This window comes from Antedon bifida, chromosome 11, assembly GCF_963402885.1.
Source record: "Antedon bifida chromosome 11, ecAntBifi1.1, whole genome shotgun sequence".
NCBI classification, from domain to species: domain Eukaryota; kingdom Metazoa; phylum Echinodermata; class Crinoidea; order Comatulida; family Antedonidae; genus Antedon; species Antedon bifida.
The window spans coordinates 7,211,350-7,227,455 of NC_136236.1; the positions used below are offsets into that span (position 1 = coordinate 7,211,350).

A 16,106-nucleotide genomic window follows, 5' to 3' on the forward strand; every position below is an offset into this window, starting at 1 on the left:
CGTACAATAAGCCTACCGGGTACTACGACACAAAATCATACCTTATTTATTAATTATTTCTGTATAGGCCTACACTTAGTAACTTAGTTAGGTTTGCTCCCAAAGACGATGGTTTATAAACGATTTACGCCGAGACATTCTCAGCTTTAATGTGCAGACCTATTTACTTTTTGGAAACACGTGTTGTAATGTTAATGAGACGGTTCAGATGCCCGGTGCCAATGGTGGCTGATGATATATATATACAGTAGTATTAAGAGGTACTTTGTCACCAAAAAAATGAGCCCCCTGAGTGAGTGAGGAGTAACTGTATCAATCGTACGTGTTATTAATTTTGAGCCAAAATTTGACCTATTTTAGAAGACGTCAATATTCGCATACCTACCGTATAGAACGTTAGGCCTATTCCTATCGAAATACATTACAACAAAATCTCCTGCCAAAACATGTTACATTCACTGCATAATGCCTAATGCTGCTTACAAATAGTACTGAACATCAATATTAAATTCATCTTTTTGAAACCAATTTACAAACTCACATAATAAAGCAGTTCTATTATTGTGAAAACGCATCGTTCTGAAAGGTCGCACTGGAATTGTTGTCAGCTACATTAGCCGATTGGCTAACGTTCTCTGTCGCATTTTTCCGCCGGAACATCAGTACGTATAACACGTCGTACATGCACTCTAGAAATTCCATGAACGTTAAAGCCGACATACCAATCCAAAGACCCAAGTGTCCTCCAACATTACTTACAAGTGATAGCAACTTTAGAAGAAGAAAATAACAATAGCTGTTATATATTCATTTCTCCATATAGACAAGCCAAATGGACACACTCATCAGAGGTTTTACTCAGGCCTAGGCCTATACCTACACGACCGTCAACAAAATGTTATGGACAACGCGCCATTTCCTGGTCAGCTGCTGCTCTTTGGAACGCCCTTCCAAATTCAATCAGGAATGTCGAATCACTCGCCACATTCAAACTCCTCAAATCCCACCTTTTTAATTTGCATTTTTTAACAATAATTAATTAGTGCTTTTTACTTTTTTGTTGTTTGTTCAGCGGTTAGACACGCCCTGCATTATTATTATTATTATTATTATTATTATTATTATTATTATTATTATTATTATTATATAATCGATGTGAAATAATCAACATTATTAATGCTATTGTGTGTTTTTTTTAAATTTCATCGGCTGGTTCCTAATTCATAACAACAATAATACATTATAATGTCGGATGATATTAATGTCAAAATAATTAAATACACGTACGATAGCGTGCATTTCAGAATGTACTATGTGTTCATAGCTGCTTTTAATATATATTATAACTTACTGTGTACGTTGCTACTTGTTCGATTGAGTCGTATTGCAGATTTTCATAATAAACATTCAATTTTGCAAAGTTTTCACTAGAAAAATAAATGGTAATTGTATAAAATGGTTATAGTTTAATATAATATTTAGTATTGTATTTGTACCTATAACGTACAGATCCTATTACTAGCTAGATATTATACATGAATGTTGACAACATTTTATTTGTTTTTTATATTTGTTACAGCACTGGTATCACAGACAAAAAAAATGAATACAAATGAAAATTGATAAAAACAAAATAATATTTTTTTTTATATGTAAATATTTAAAAAATATATATATATATATAATTGTTTTAGAAACAACGCTGAAAAGAAGAAGAAAAAAAAAGTTAATTTTTTAATTAAGTTGATTTTCACACGAAACGAAAAAGGTACAAAGTTGAAAAGGTTAAATGGCGAATTAGAATGTATTATTCGGTGATGAAAAAGCACAACATTTACAGAGAAAAATAAGTATTGGTATATTTACTAAATGAATTTCTCGGTATCGTTGCCTTCTACACTAATTTCTGGTGTATTCTGCAATTTGTCTACGATTTTAGGCTGTGAAAATAATGTGTTAAATAATAATAAAAAATAATAAATTTAAGTTTTTAAAACTAGTGTAAAAAGCAACAGTATCTGACATGTTCAAAATACTCTAAAATTATCACATTGATTTAAAGATGTATTGTCCCCCTGAAAAAATAATTTTTAACAACATTTTTGTTGAATATGCCATTTTAATGTAACATAATAGTTATCCACTTTGACCAAAAATTGGATCGAAAAAAAAATGTATTTACCTGAAAAAACCTGTAATTTATAGCAAAAAATTGTCAAATTGGCTGCCAGTCAATGGGTTTTTGGTTGAATTTAACCATTTACTTTGTCATTTTAAAAGTGAAAACATTATTTGTTTTCGTTTTTTTTCTACTGAAGTGATTAACTTTATTAAAACTACAAAATAACATATTAAAAGACTGATTCAATTAATCTTCATTTTTCATGTTTCTGGGGACAATACATCTTTAAAGAATAAAAAGTGTGTAGTTTATTAGAAAAATAATTGAAAATCTTACCAAATACTCTGAACCCGGCCATGTCGATGAAAATACGCTCGTACTGTAGGATACCTCTCTGTGGACAACCAACATAAACAAGAAGTCATTACTTAGGCCTATACTTAAAATAATAATTGGTCAAATGGTTGCCCTACTCTGACGTAATTGTACTAAGTACATTATGAGAATATTTAAGTCAATCTCGGGTGGGAATCGAACCAACGACCTCCAGATCACTAGCCGACCATTGATTCCTCTAATGCTTTGTTTCCATAGAACGTAACGCAAGGAAATTCAAATTATGTGATTCGGTAAGCTAAGGATAGCAAAAGAGCGGTAAATATGTATGCGGTTTTTTTAATGTAGGGCCTACTTATACATTATTATTCAGATATTAAAAGATGATACTGGGATAGTGACATTTGAAAGCACTGACTTACGTGCATGCCGGCCCACAGTTACAGCTGATGTTACCCTCTGCAATCATTAATTCAGTATTAAGCAAGCACTCCTCTAAATAAATACCGTATACAAAACACAAACACATTAATGAAAGTTAATAAGTTGATTATCAACTGTATCTGACTCGGATGTTTTGTTTTGGTTTTTTTTTATATTTATGGTCTACCGTACCTTATATTTAGTCAAATTTAGACATATTTGTATTATTTGACAATGCAGAAAAACAGCTGAAATTCAGTACCGGACCAGTACTGTAGGTCTAGGCCTATTCATCATTTTAAACAGCACCACAAAAATAAAGAATGGTGACGATACCTTCATCTTCCACACCAACTTTGCACACTGGCGATTCAGAATCGTACGTGTATCGAGAATTGTAACAGTCACATTCAAGAAATGTGTGTCTGTAGAGACAATCTTTTAGACAAGCCTATGCAAGGAAACAATTACATTATCAATTAGTAAGTTACCGTATGGGACAGACCTCTTGTCATTTCTAAAAAGGAAAGTTCAGTTAATAATGTCGTCTAGTAGACCTTCATGCCTGAGACATATTACTCTGTAGGCCTATATTTGAATAAATTCAATTTTAACCGAGAAGAACATTTCAATAATTTTGGAGTAAAATCATTATTTTAACTAACACAAAGGAAAGCTTTCCTTTATCCTATTCAATGTGTATGTCTTGATGAGTAACTACTTTGAAGTAGCCTTGCGTCAGCGAGCTTAAAAAACAATCAAATGTGAATAAATTATAGAAAACACTCGAATAATTAATTTCAATCCAGCATTTTTAAGATAAAACCCATTTAATCTAAGAAAGATGTCATCATAACAGTGCGTACAGCCTAATTTGTTTCAATGCATCAAGGAAAAGCAAAATATCAATATATAATATATAACACCCGACAAAATAGCTTATAGCTATGGTTGCTAACGGCAACACATTAGTAGTAATTAGAAGAAATAATAATTACTCAAGAAATCATAATTCTTCATACGAACCGTAGTATTATGAAAATAATAATATATGATCTTCCAGTGTTGTTGATAGTGATTCATTGCACTTTGAATGAATGCTAAATCTTACATTTATTGTATAGACTGTAAGCCTACTATCATGCCTAATACCTGGTTAATCATTTCATAACGTGTTAAGCTTGGTTCCCACTAGAACGTAACGCAAGGACGTAAACGCAACGCAAACGTTTTAACCAATGACAAGCGAAGTTATAGACAGTTAGCAATCACAATCGAATAAGCCATCGCTTGTGATTGGTCAATTCACTTGCGTTGCGTTACGTCCTTGTGTTGCGTCGCTAGTGGGAACCACGCTTTACCGGGTTTTTCATCTAGGAAATAGAAGACGTCGGGCCTAAAATATTGTGAAATGAAGTGCCGAACTCTATGATAAATACCCTTCACTGTAAAAATAGTGTTTAGATCTTAAACATGTATTTTGTACTCACTTTTTCCCCACGTCTAGCCTTAAATATGTTTAGATATGAACATGTTTAGATTCTACATACATTCTAAACATGTGACGTGTTGATTGTTAAACATGTGGAGCAATATAAAGACACGTGGAGCTTTTTCCCGCCACAGTAAAATCATATGAACGCAACGTTAAACACGTACCTAAACATGTTGACTGAACATATTAATAGTTGACTGCTGAACGAGTGGAGGAAAACAACATGTAGATATAAACACGTTTAGGTTTTAAACACGCTAACATGTAAATATAAGTTTGAAAGCTAAATGTGTGGAAAAGGTGGGTACAGAATAGATGTTTAAGATCTAAACACTATTTTTACAGTATTACGTTTTAAGTAGATTGAATACTTTACCGATTTGCTATATTCAATGCCAGGAAATCTTCTGCTGAATATCGTCTGACTCTCTTTTAGTTTACAGTCAGACGGATAGGGATGTGGTAATCGTTCAAACTCAGTCTGTCGTATACAAAATGGAGAATGTTATTTCAGAGTTTAGTCAAGGTGGTTAATATATGTTAGGTATGGAATAGAAATCCAAAGAATTGAAAACAAAGTTGATGGTGCTGCTTGTACAATTACTTCTATTAATGGCTTGAATTATTTCCCAGCTCCTAATCGGTGTGGTGTTCCCCATGCATCTATTTTGGGACCTTTTCTTTTTATTATTTTTATTAAAGATGTATTGTCCCCCAAAAACATGAAAAATGAAGATTAATTTAATCAGACTTTGAATATGTTATTTTGTAGTTTTAATAAAGTTAATCACTTCCATAGAAAAAAAAACAAAAAAAAATTGTTTTCACTTATAAAATGACAAAATAAATGGTTAAATTCAAGCAAAAATCCATTGGCTGGCAGCCAATTTGACCATGTTTTGCTTTAAATTCGATTTTTTTCAGGTAAATACATTTTTTTTCGATCCAGTTTTTGGTCAAAGTTGATAACTATTAAGTTACATTAAAGTGGAATATTCAACAACATTTTTTATTTTAAATATTTTTTCAGGGGGACAATACATCTTTAATGATCTTCCCAGTGTTATACTAACTGCACTAGTTTTAAGTAAGCTGATGGCATTGCTATCTTCTCTGCTGCTTCTAAATCGTTTGATGCTGTTAAAATTAATCTTAAAAATGATTTTAACCATGCTTCAACAAAACTCTCTTTAAATATTGAGAAAAACCAACTATTTATCGTTTGGTTCTCGTAAGAAATTACATGGTGCAGCTGCATTTTGATATCAAGATTAGGGACTCTGCCATGCAAGTTGTTGATAAGTTTAAATGTCTTGTAGTTTGGTTTGACCCTTCGCTTACCTAGAGTGTCCATGTGGATAAACGTTGTGTTAAAGTAAGCAACCAAATTTCTCTTTTATGTAGACTGTGTGACACTATATATTGATAACAAATCTCTTAATTTATTTTACAAATCGTTAATTTTACTTCTTTTTGATTATTGTGATTTAGTTTTGGGAAGTTGAAGTAAGGGTCTGTCCGACCAACTTCAAAAGATGCAGAATAGAGCTGCCAGTGTTATTCTCAGGGCGGATCATCGTTCTAACTTAATTCGTTTGCATGCATACTTCTTTGTTGGTCTTTTCTTAGTGAAAGACGTGACACCCATGTGCTTACTTTTGTTAATAAATGATTGAGTGGCAGGGTCCCCGCTCTCCAAAATTGTTTTAATTTAGCTCATGATTTTCATAATTATTATATCAGGTTCAGTTCTAATGGTAATTTATTATTACCCAAGGCTAGAACTGAATCTGGTAGAAGAAGATTTATTTATCAGGGGTACGCAGATCTGGAATACTGATGGTGGATAATTTGGAACGTGAGGTGGTATTCTATTCTTTGTTTGTTTGTATCGTTGGTTTGTTTTAATTTGTTTTGTAATTTTTACTGTGATTTGTGCACTGGGTACTCTGGGAGAACATTTTTTGTTACTGAAGAGGTTACCCAGTATAAAGAATAAATAAATTGCTTAAATCGTTATGGTACAACGATTGTATTGTTCTGACTTGTGAAAATATTAATTTCATCGAAGCCATTCTATTGGTCTAGGATGGAAACTGTTTTCTTTTCTGAATACAAATGTATATGTATCTATTTATCGTCGTTGTTTATCGATCGTACTCCTTTATAGTTTATCCAATTTTAAATATAAAAATCATTTACCCTATATACACCAACCGATGTCTCTTTTCCAGGAGGAACATTAATACCTTTATCTTCTGGGAATGGCATTTCATGTTGGTCGTGCACAAGAATCCGCAGTCCGGCGGCCGGTCGTATATCTGCAATGTACTCGGATTGTTGGATGTTCATTTCCAGGGTTAACCCTAAAATGATTATAAATAGAATACATTTGTAATTTGAATAAAGTCGATGAAAACGGTTTTAATAATTTGTTTCTGAGAGTACGGCATCAGTCAATTTCACGTTGTTTCTGTATTTTTATATTACATTGTTTTAGTTGTATGGCATTATTATATCGAACCATTTCCATGCATTTTATAATTATTGATAACTGAATCTTGAAATTGAAAATATTTGATACCGTAAGGAATATCATGGATCAATTTCTTCTAGCGATATAATAAATTTTTAATTAATTGTAGGTATTGTTAATCGTATGTTATCATCTTCAAATTATTTTGCGTTTTCCTCTAACAATAGAAAAATCAATAGATGGTGTAAAGGTAAAGCAAACACAGCATCGATTTTGATGGAAAACATTCAGCCGCTAAATGAAGATGTGTAATACTATATCAAGCGTGGATTGGCGCCTTACTGATTTATTGTTATGCTTCAAGACATTGTCGTATATATTCTATTATTCTTATAGATTGATATCAATACAAATATAAGGCGTGATAGATATGCAAAGAAAATACATGGATCTTGTGCACCTTGGTATATCCTAGTCTAGCGATTTATAAGAAAGATCTTAATAAAGATTGAATTTGTCCAATGCATTTGAAATGTTATTTATTTATTTTTTTAAATTTTATTTTATGTCTTTAATGTCCTATCAGATAGGTGGTAATCCCCCTGATACAGTGGCTATTTTGTGAACCAGTTCACCGGGTATCCCCCTACTCTTCTCGAATAATGAACTGGGTTCTTTAAAGCGTACACAGGTTATAACTATGTACACTGGACCTACGGTTTATAGTCCTTCGAGAAGACTTGTTTCTCCACCAGAACTAGGAGCGGTAAACGGCGCCCCTACCTTAACCGCTCGGCCATTTGACTCGCTCAAATGGCCTTGAACCTTTGCGGTAGTCCGATTTGAGTAAACAGTTAATTATGTTTTGAGAACTATTTTTAATACATCAACAAGCATGTGCTTGCAATGTTTTAAACCAAACTCACCATAAATGGGACCAGCACTGACGGTGCTACTGGCAGGAAACTTCATACCATTGTTGTAAGTATAGCAGTTACCAAATAAGTAATTGTATACGTAGGAAAAATGGCTGAAAAAAAACAAGTAAGAACATTACTTCTCATAATTGATACCATTCTTAACATTCATGCAAACACCCACCTCGATTACCATTTTCCTCTCTTTTAAAAACATAATGTGCTTTTAAAAGAAAGGAAAATTAAATTAAATAATATTATTATTATTTAATTTTGTCTTCATTATTTTATTTATCAATGACTTTTGTTTCGGTTTCATTAGAAAATAAGTACTGCATCAGTATTTCATCTTTCGGCACAAATCCAACTACACAAACGTAATCATTTTTTAATATGGTTTGCATGGATTGATCCAATTGAATACTGGAAAACGAGGCCTGTTGTACAGTGGCTTATGTCAAGATAGTTAAGTGACGCTTTATTTGACACACTAGTGTAAAGTGTGCCCCCGCGTCCGGAACGTATTTGTAGACTATGTAACAGAGGAGATGTAGAGAACGTCACGTTTTTCATCTTATTTTTAACTGTTCGTTATATAATCAAGAAAGAAATCGTCTCATTCCAAATTATATTTCAAATATGTTCTACTTTGTTTCATTATTTAAATCTGGAAACACAAATACGAATAAGTTATTAGCAAATGTTATTGTATGTGCTGTCAAGAAACAAATATTTTATTTGGCACACTAAGAAATGTTTATAATATACAGAATAAAGTGTCCATCTCAGGAGAGTTAAACTTGAGCTTGAAAAAACATGCAACACTATACTTGTCGTAATCTGAGCTGACATTTAAAAATCATTTTGCTTAATTGCTTAATTCAAGATAGTTAAGAAGTTCTTAATTAAACAAATCAAACGAACTTAGGCAAAATCTAAAAATAAAAATCTACAATAAAATAAACATTATTCAATATACTTGGGGTTGCATGGATTTCCATTAAATATGCAAGACAGCAGGCTTGTGTTGATCTGGTGACCACTACTTTCTCTGTCATCGTATGCTATAGGAGAGAGATGTTCCGTCAGAAGATTAATCAAATCAAAAGGAGCCTCATAACTTTCATCATCATCGTTGTCCCAATATTGAAACTTGGAATCCTATTTAAGAAAGTTTTTTTACAGACAATTGTTAAATACAGCATCTCAAATCGAAATTTAAGGATGTAATTTCCTAAAAACATGACAACATTTTACTTTTTTGGTAGTTTTAGCAAGATACCGCCGGTATTCATTTTCACCGAAAAACAAACCAGAATGATTTCGCTTATAGAAATATTAAATAAACAGTTGAAAAGATTTGAAGACAATGGGCTTTTCGTTGAATAGGCTAACTACTGTATCAAAATGGCTTAACAACAAATACAATCATATATAAAATATATATTTCTAAATAATTATTTATGCTTACTTACTAGTTTAGTCGCAGTACTATTTATGTCATTGAATAATTCTTCATTTTGTTGTAAGTAGGACTTTAACATGCCGTTATTGTTGCAGATAGTAACAGCGGGGAAGGTTAGTTTCGTTTTGGTAATGACGTCTACATTGGTAGTGATTTGCCGATCGAGGTAGGCGCTGATTAGCAAAGTAATCTGCCACACACATACGGAAAATGACGTCAGAAATGCACAAATCCAAAAGAGACGTCTGACATTCTGATGTGCGCGCTTTATATTTGAGATTCCATGCGCTGAACTATTCTCCATACACGATCCTACAATAAGGACGGCACTCTTAGCGGTCCTTTCACCCGCTGACTTACGTTGAAGTTCGATTGTCGTCATTTTGTTTAATTTTTCACTAAAATCGATGTTCTTTCTCCTACAATTGGAAGAGATTTATGAGAGACAGAAAATGATTTGTCATTATTAATAATATTTTTTTTCCACTGCATCAACTTTATCATAATCATCATCGCATTCTGTATATTATTAATACAGCTACAGACGTATTATTTTTCATAATCGTCATACCCATAACACACGAGACATTCGTAAGCGTATTTTTGTCGAGTGGGATTTGTTGACACTGAGTGATGTATTGTATCTCTACAGTCGTACGAATGTGACCACGTCTTAGTAAATATTTTTTAGCAGCATCGTTACTATAACTAAATAACGTCTTACCTTTGTGACAATTACTTCTCTCACTACTTAAGTGACATGGCAGTGCGTAAGAAATTCCAGTAGTATTTCGTCCATGGTTACCCATAATATTTAAAAAAAATCACCGTCAAAACGTATTCAAAGGTACGTCTTTGTAAATCTTGTAACTTGGCGGCGCTATTACTACACCATAGAAGTAACATTGATAATAATATCGATGACGATAGAGCTGTTAAACACTTTAAATTATCGTCGATCTGCTCTGATTACATCAGTGTGATTCTTATGTTTGATGTCTTACTGAATTGTTATTGTTAATTATACAATATTTGAATTTAATTGGTCTATATGAAATTGTGGTTTCTTTGTTATTTCTGCCTTGAGTTGATTTCAAATTTTAATCACGTCAATCAATAACCAACTGTAGCTTCCTTTATAAGAACGTGCGCGTGTATTACGCAATTAAGTCGTTTACTTAATAACTTAACTTAATTTGCCAACATTGTTGGGGGTCTCCATCTCAAAGAAAACAGGTTAAAGCCATAATAACATGAAATCCATTGTAGAAACATTAGATAAATCAGTTTTTTATAATTAATAAATAGATAATAAACCCAAAGTGCTCCATTTAGGGATTGTCAAGGTTATACTAATAATAATTGATATTCAAATAGGATTTTCTCCAATTTACTCAAGATATTTGAAGATCGTAACAGATAGTTCCTAGTACACACAACGAGATCATTTTCACTAAGTTACGATACTTAAAGCCCCCTTCCCTACGTTTTTTAGATCTAATTTAACATCACAAACTATATTTAATGTAAAAATAATACTATATGGTCCTATTGCGATAATTTTTTTCGTCTTTAAACGGTTAAAAATGTGAAAAATAAGTCGATTCTAATAATTATAGCGGCCCGCTATAAATCCCAAAATGCATTGCGCGCGGATTGATATTTTTGTTTTTCACCTGTAATTCGCCCACTTTTCGATCAATCGTGAGGCAAAAACAAATGGAAGACTCCTAACCTTTCAGTGAAAATACCGGGTTTTCCCCAACTTGTATCAACGGAGTCTGGCAAAAATAGAAAGACAATTAATGCAGCAACTATACAACGTCAGGCTAGGTATATAGCTAGCGTACGATGTTCGTACGTTACCGATGTTTACCAGCTAGGCCTACAAAACTAAGCCTAGCTAGGCTAGGCCTAAGACCGTCCACGAGAGGTCGATCGCCGCGAGCTACTTAGGTAGTGCATTGTTTCTCACTTTTTATCATAATTTACCATAAAACGTACATTTAAGACAAGGAATGACATGGTTTAATGTTTTTAAAGTGATATATATGTATTATTTTCCAAAAAACGTCCAAAATTGCAGGGAAGGGGTCTTTAACACTTGAAATGAATTAATTGTCGTATACCTTCGAATGGGAACTTTCGTTGTCAACATTTAAGATTCGTTGAGTACTTTTTGTATTTGAATGGTAAATTGTTAACAGATTGTGCTCAACAGAGAGTCATTCAAGTAAGACCCCGTGCATTATAACAAAATATTCATGCCTTCTATAGGAAAAAAAAAGTATTTCAAAAAGGGGTATTCAGTGTATCACCGGACAGTTTCTTTCGACTTTGTATAATTTAAGTTAAATATTTTAATCCAGCTAAATAATAAACCACAAATAAATGAATCACAAGCTAATAAAATCTCTTTTGGGACATGTGGTGGCTCTGAAAAGAGCCGTTTGGTTTGAGATTCAGCAAAATGATGTTTACTTGGAGCTGGTGTATTTGGTGACAGCCTTGGTACCCTCAGAGACGGCATGTTTAGCCAATTCACCAGGAAGCAATAGACGGACAGCGGTCTGGACTTCCCTGCTAGTGATGGTAGATTTCTTGTTGTAGTGAGCAAGACGAGATGCTTCTCCTGCAATACGTTCGAAGATGTCGTTGACGAAACTGTTCATGATTCCCATGGCTCTGCTGGAGATACCAGTGTCTGGGTGAACTTGCTTCAACACCTTGTAGATGTAGATGCTGTAGCTTTCCTTTCGCTTACGTTTCCTCTTCTTGTCAGTAGCTCTTACAGCTTTAGCCTTACCGGCTTTCTTGGCAGCTTTTCCTGAAGTTTTTGGTGGCATGATTTTAGTAACTACGATACGATACTAGTAAAGTAATCAAGTGAAGATTTCAATATTGCCCAGTGTATTTATTGACTTTGGTATGCAAATGAGGTTTTCCAGTTAGGCTTGCTTGTCAACGGTTTTCATTGGTTGTTGACTGCACGCAATTTATTGAATGTACAAAACAAAAGCTTACTCATTCTTTCTTTGTTAATATTTGGAGGGAAGAAGACAAGTAAACACCTACCCTTTTATTTGTATGTATGCTTTATTTTGTACTTACCACCACCAATACAATGGTGTACTTTACGAACACAAAAGGTAGTATAAAACTGAAAATGACTATAATAATGGTGTCTATTGTAATAAATAATCTGTTGTACAAGCAGTAACAAAAAAATGTTTCAAAAATCTCTGTAAAACGTTTTTAATAATGTATGAACACAGGCAGTACATTTACTGTATTTTATTCTTATCTGGAATAATAAATTAGCGTGGTCATTTAATTGTAAAAAATGTAATTCTCATCCTGATAAAAATGAAAGGTTGTATTTTCACAAGGCAAATCATTTTACTGAAAGATATTATTATAATGTACAGTTTATACAGTATACTGAATACAGTAATTATTATATGGTATGTTATTTATGTGTTAGTATTAAATTCCTGATGATAAAAGTCGAAATGTTGAATCATGGCCTGGTTATTTGGAGTCAGTTTTATACTACTGTGTATGTTATTTTTAAAGTCAATCAGTGCATATATTGGTACTGTACACATAAAAGTGTTATTTTCTTCATTAAATCTGATAAATTATAATTTATATAGACAAATCATGGGAAAAGAAAGTGCAATTAGTAAGTATACTATACTTTTGTTTTTACCTGTGTTTAGGATTAGATTATTATAATGTACATATGCTAAGCTTCACTTAATTAATGTATATTATATAGTATATTAAATAAATATAAAATAGACAAGTGCTAATTTCATCTCTTTTGTACATATGGTGGCTCTGAAAAGAGCCTTTTGGTTTGAGGAAACGGAGAATTGCCTTATGCACGTTCTCCACGGATACGGCGGGCAAGTTGGATGTCCTTTGGCATGATGGTAACACGTTTGGCGTGGATGGCACACAAGTTGGTATCTTCGAAAAGCCCAACTAGGTATGCTTCGCTAGCTTCTTGAAGAGCCATGACAGCTGAGCTCTGGAAACGAAGATCTGTCTTGAAATCTTGGGCGATTTCACGAACAAGACGTTGGAATGGGAGCTTTCGGATAAGAAGCTCAGTGCTCTTCTGGTAACGACGGATCTCACGAAGAGCGACGGTTCCAGGCCTGTAACGATGAGGCTTCTTTACTCCACCGGTGGCTGGTGCACTCTTTCGTGCTGCCTTGGTGGCAAGTTGTTTTCGGGGAGCTTTTCCTCCGGTAGATTTACGTGCAGTTTGCTTAGTACGAGCCATCTTTGTTTTTCAACTAATGAAATTGATTGATATCAAAATTGTTTAAATTTGTGCGTTTATAAGGACATATGTTTTCAAGGGTAATTAACTACAAGCAATACGATTGGCTAAATGGAAACTTGTGTTTCTTTGTTATTCAAACAGGAATCAAGTGATTGGCTAAATTGTACAGTTTATAACACGTCCGCAGTTTTGTTTTCAATGTGGCGGGAGTTCCACGAAACTAGTGTCTGATTAACAAAACGAATTCTATTGGTTGAAATCTGTGGCTAAGAACACGTCCGGAGCTCACCAAGATATTGACCTTTTTTTTGTTAAAATTAAACGTTTCTTTTGTCTTTTTATATTGTAAGTGAAATAATTATTTTGTTTCATTTTTTACAGAAGTAAATAAATTTATTAAAACTTCAAAATGGCCTATTTAAAGTCTCATTTTATTAATCTTCATTTTTACGTTTTTTGGGGGAGCATGTCTTCTTTTATGAACATAATTATGGCAAACACCATGCATAGCTTCTTGTAAAAGAGTCCAAATTGTATTTGTTATACAGTAAGGATCTAGGCCAGTTTGCCGACTCCCAGTTTGCCGACTCCAGTTTGCCGACTGGCTATGTGGATGGTGTGTCAAATAGCCTAGTCGGCACACGGTGAACCCACATAGCCGACAATAATAAAACTATGAAAAATCATACTTTAATCAATGGTTTCTATTAACTAAGATACCTTGGTTTTTTTGAAATGTTTTTTTCATACGCAAAAACGAAACAATCACACGCACGAACCTTGTGCTGCCGTGTTAGGTCAACAGCCACCACCAATGAAGAGCAAGTACAGAGAAAGAAGAACAGCTATTCAGAGGTTGCAGATGGAATCATGTGTTCTCTATTTGTTTAATACTTTTTAGGGCAAGAAACGTGGATTATTTCTGTGTGTTAAAAGTGAAAATTTCATTTACGTACTAATATGGAAATAAATATTATAATCAGGCTTTTGAAAATACATTCAGGGGTGCTGTAGGTTTGCTGTTTGTGTGTAGAAATTATCAAATTTAAGCATGTTGTAAATCACACTCGTCAAGGGCAGTTTTGGAGTGTGTTAGGTGAGTGATCGCTCGCCTTTAGTACTGTAAATGATGTTAAGTCGAGGATAATAAATAATACATACTATAACTACAAGAAACTGTTTTTATCGAATTTGCAGATGACGGTGACAACAAAATATTGAAATAACCCTCTTTATTTTTGGATTTTACACATAAATTAGCTTTTTGGTGGTAAATGTGAACACAGTACTGTGTTTCTATTATATTATTACCTTGTGCTAACTCAATTTCTTTTGGACAAGTGGTGGCTCTGAAAAGAGCCGTTTGGTTTGAGAGAATGCGGTAAGCAATACGATGATTTACTTGGCTTTGGCCTGGGTCTTCTTTGGTAAAAGTACAGCTTGGATGTTTGGTAGTACACCTCCCTGTGCGATGGTCACACTTCCGAGAAGTCGGTTCAACTCTTCATCATTACGGATGGCAAGTTGAAGATGACGAGGGATGATTCTGCTCTTCTTGTTATCACGGGCAGCGTTGCCAGCCAACTCCAAGATTTCAGCAGTCAAGTATTCAAGTACGGCAGCCATGTAGACTGGGGCACCAGCACCGACACGGGATGCGTAGTTACCTTTTCGCAAGAATCGGTGAACACGACCGACTGGAAACTGAAGTCCAGCACGGCTTGATCGGCTCTTGGCCTTACCTTTAGCTTTTCCTCCTTTGCCACGTCCAGACATATTTGTTACTTGCTATTGTATTTCGGTATATTCGAAAATAATGAAGATTCAAACAGTACCCGGTATTTTATAGCCGCCTTTGGTTCGTCCTACGGAAATCTTGTACTGATGTGACCAATCAGGGTCGTCCGCGCTGTAGTCGGTAATCACTTCTATTGTGATTGTTCTATTGGGTAGGCGTTCTTTGTTATTTTGGCGCAAATTTACAAAATATCATCACAACGGTTATTTGTTATACAGTACTATATACAATACATACAAATACATTAAAGATGTATTGTCCCCCTGAAAAAATAATTCTTAAAAAATTTTTTGTTGAATATTCCATTTTAATGTAACATAATAGCTATCCACTTTGACCAAAAATTGGATCGAAAAAAAATGTATTTACCTGAAAAAATGTAATTTAAAGCAAAAAATGGTCAAAACTGGCTGCTAGCCAATGGATTTTTGGTTGAATTTAACCATTTATTTTGTCATTTTATAAGTGAAAACATGATTTTTTTCTTTTTTTTCTATGGAAGTGATTAACTTTATTAAAACTACAAAATAACATATTCCAAGTCTGATTTAATTAATCTTCATTTTTCATGTTTTTGGGGGACAATACATCTTTAATAATAGCAGCAGGAAAAAAGTAACATTTTTCAGCTGAATTGCACTTTATGATAAAAGAAAAGGATTACAAAAAAATATAAATAAACACATTACAAATTTAACAACGGTTAAATTCGAATTCATCGTAAAATTTTAATCTGTAAATTTGAAAAACAATGTACAGTAAATTTACATTTATAAA

The 16,106-nt window shown here is 33.5% G+C and overlaps 3 protein-coding genes across 3 annotated transcripts; all 3 read right to left on the bottom strand.

Moving 5' to 3' along the window:
- Nucleotides 1-474: 474 nt before the first annotated feature.
- On the bottom strand, nt 475-9,649 carry LOC144856054 (acid-sensing ion channel 1A-like). The gene is made up of 11 exons (XM_078714031.1): nt 9,245-9,649; nt 8,749-8,930; nt 7,779-7,882; nt 6,579-6,742; nt 4,753-4,857; nt 3,218-3,332; nt 2,881-2,953; nt 2,459-2,516; nt 1,867-1,940; nt 1,352-1,427; nt 475-771 (listed from the first exon to the last, which is right to left on the bottom strand). Exons 1-11 carry the CDS (start codon nt 9,614-9,616, stop codon nt 559-561), a joined length of 1,536 nt encoding a protein of 511 aa, XP_078570157.1. The 5' UTR covers nt 9,617-9,649; the 3' UTR covers nt 475-558.
- A 2,004-nt stretch (nt 9,650-11,653) lies between these two features.
- LOC144856055 (histone H2A-like) lies at nt 11,654-15,307 on the bottom strand. The gene is made up of 2 exons (XM_078714032.1): nt 14,951-15,307; nt 11,654-12,065 (listed from the first exon to the last, which is right to left on the bottom strand). Exons 1-2 carry the CDS (start codon nt 15,305-15,307, stop codon nt 11,712-11,714), a joined length of 711 nt encoding a protein of 236 aa, XP_078570158.1. The 3' UTR covers nt 11,654-11,711.
- On the bottom strand, nt 13,052-13,775 carry LOC144855431 (histone H3). Its single transcript, XM_078713289.1, has one exon. The coding sequence runs from the start codon at nt 13,526-13,528 to the stop codon at nt 13,118-13,120; it is 411 nt and encodes a 136-aa protein (XP_078569415.1). The 5' UTR covers nt 13,529-13,775; the 3' UTR covers nt 13,052-13,117.
- Nucleotides 15,308-16,106: the final 799 nt, after the last annotated feature.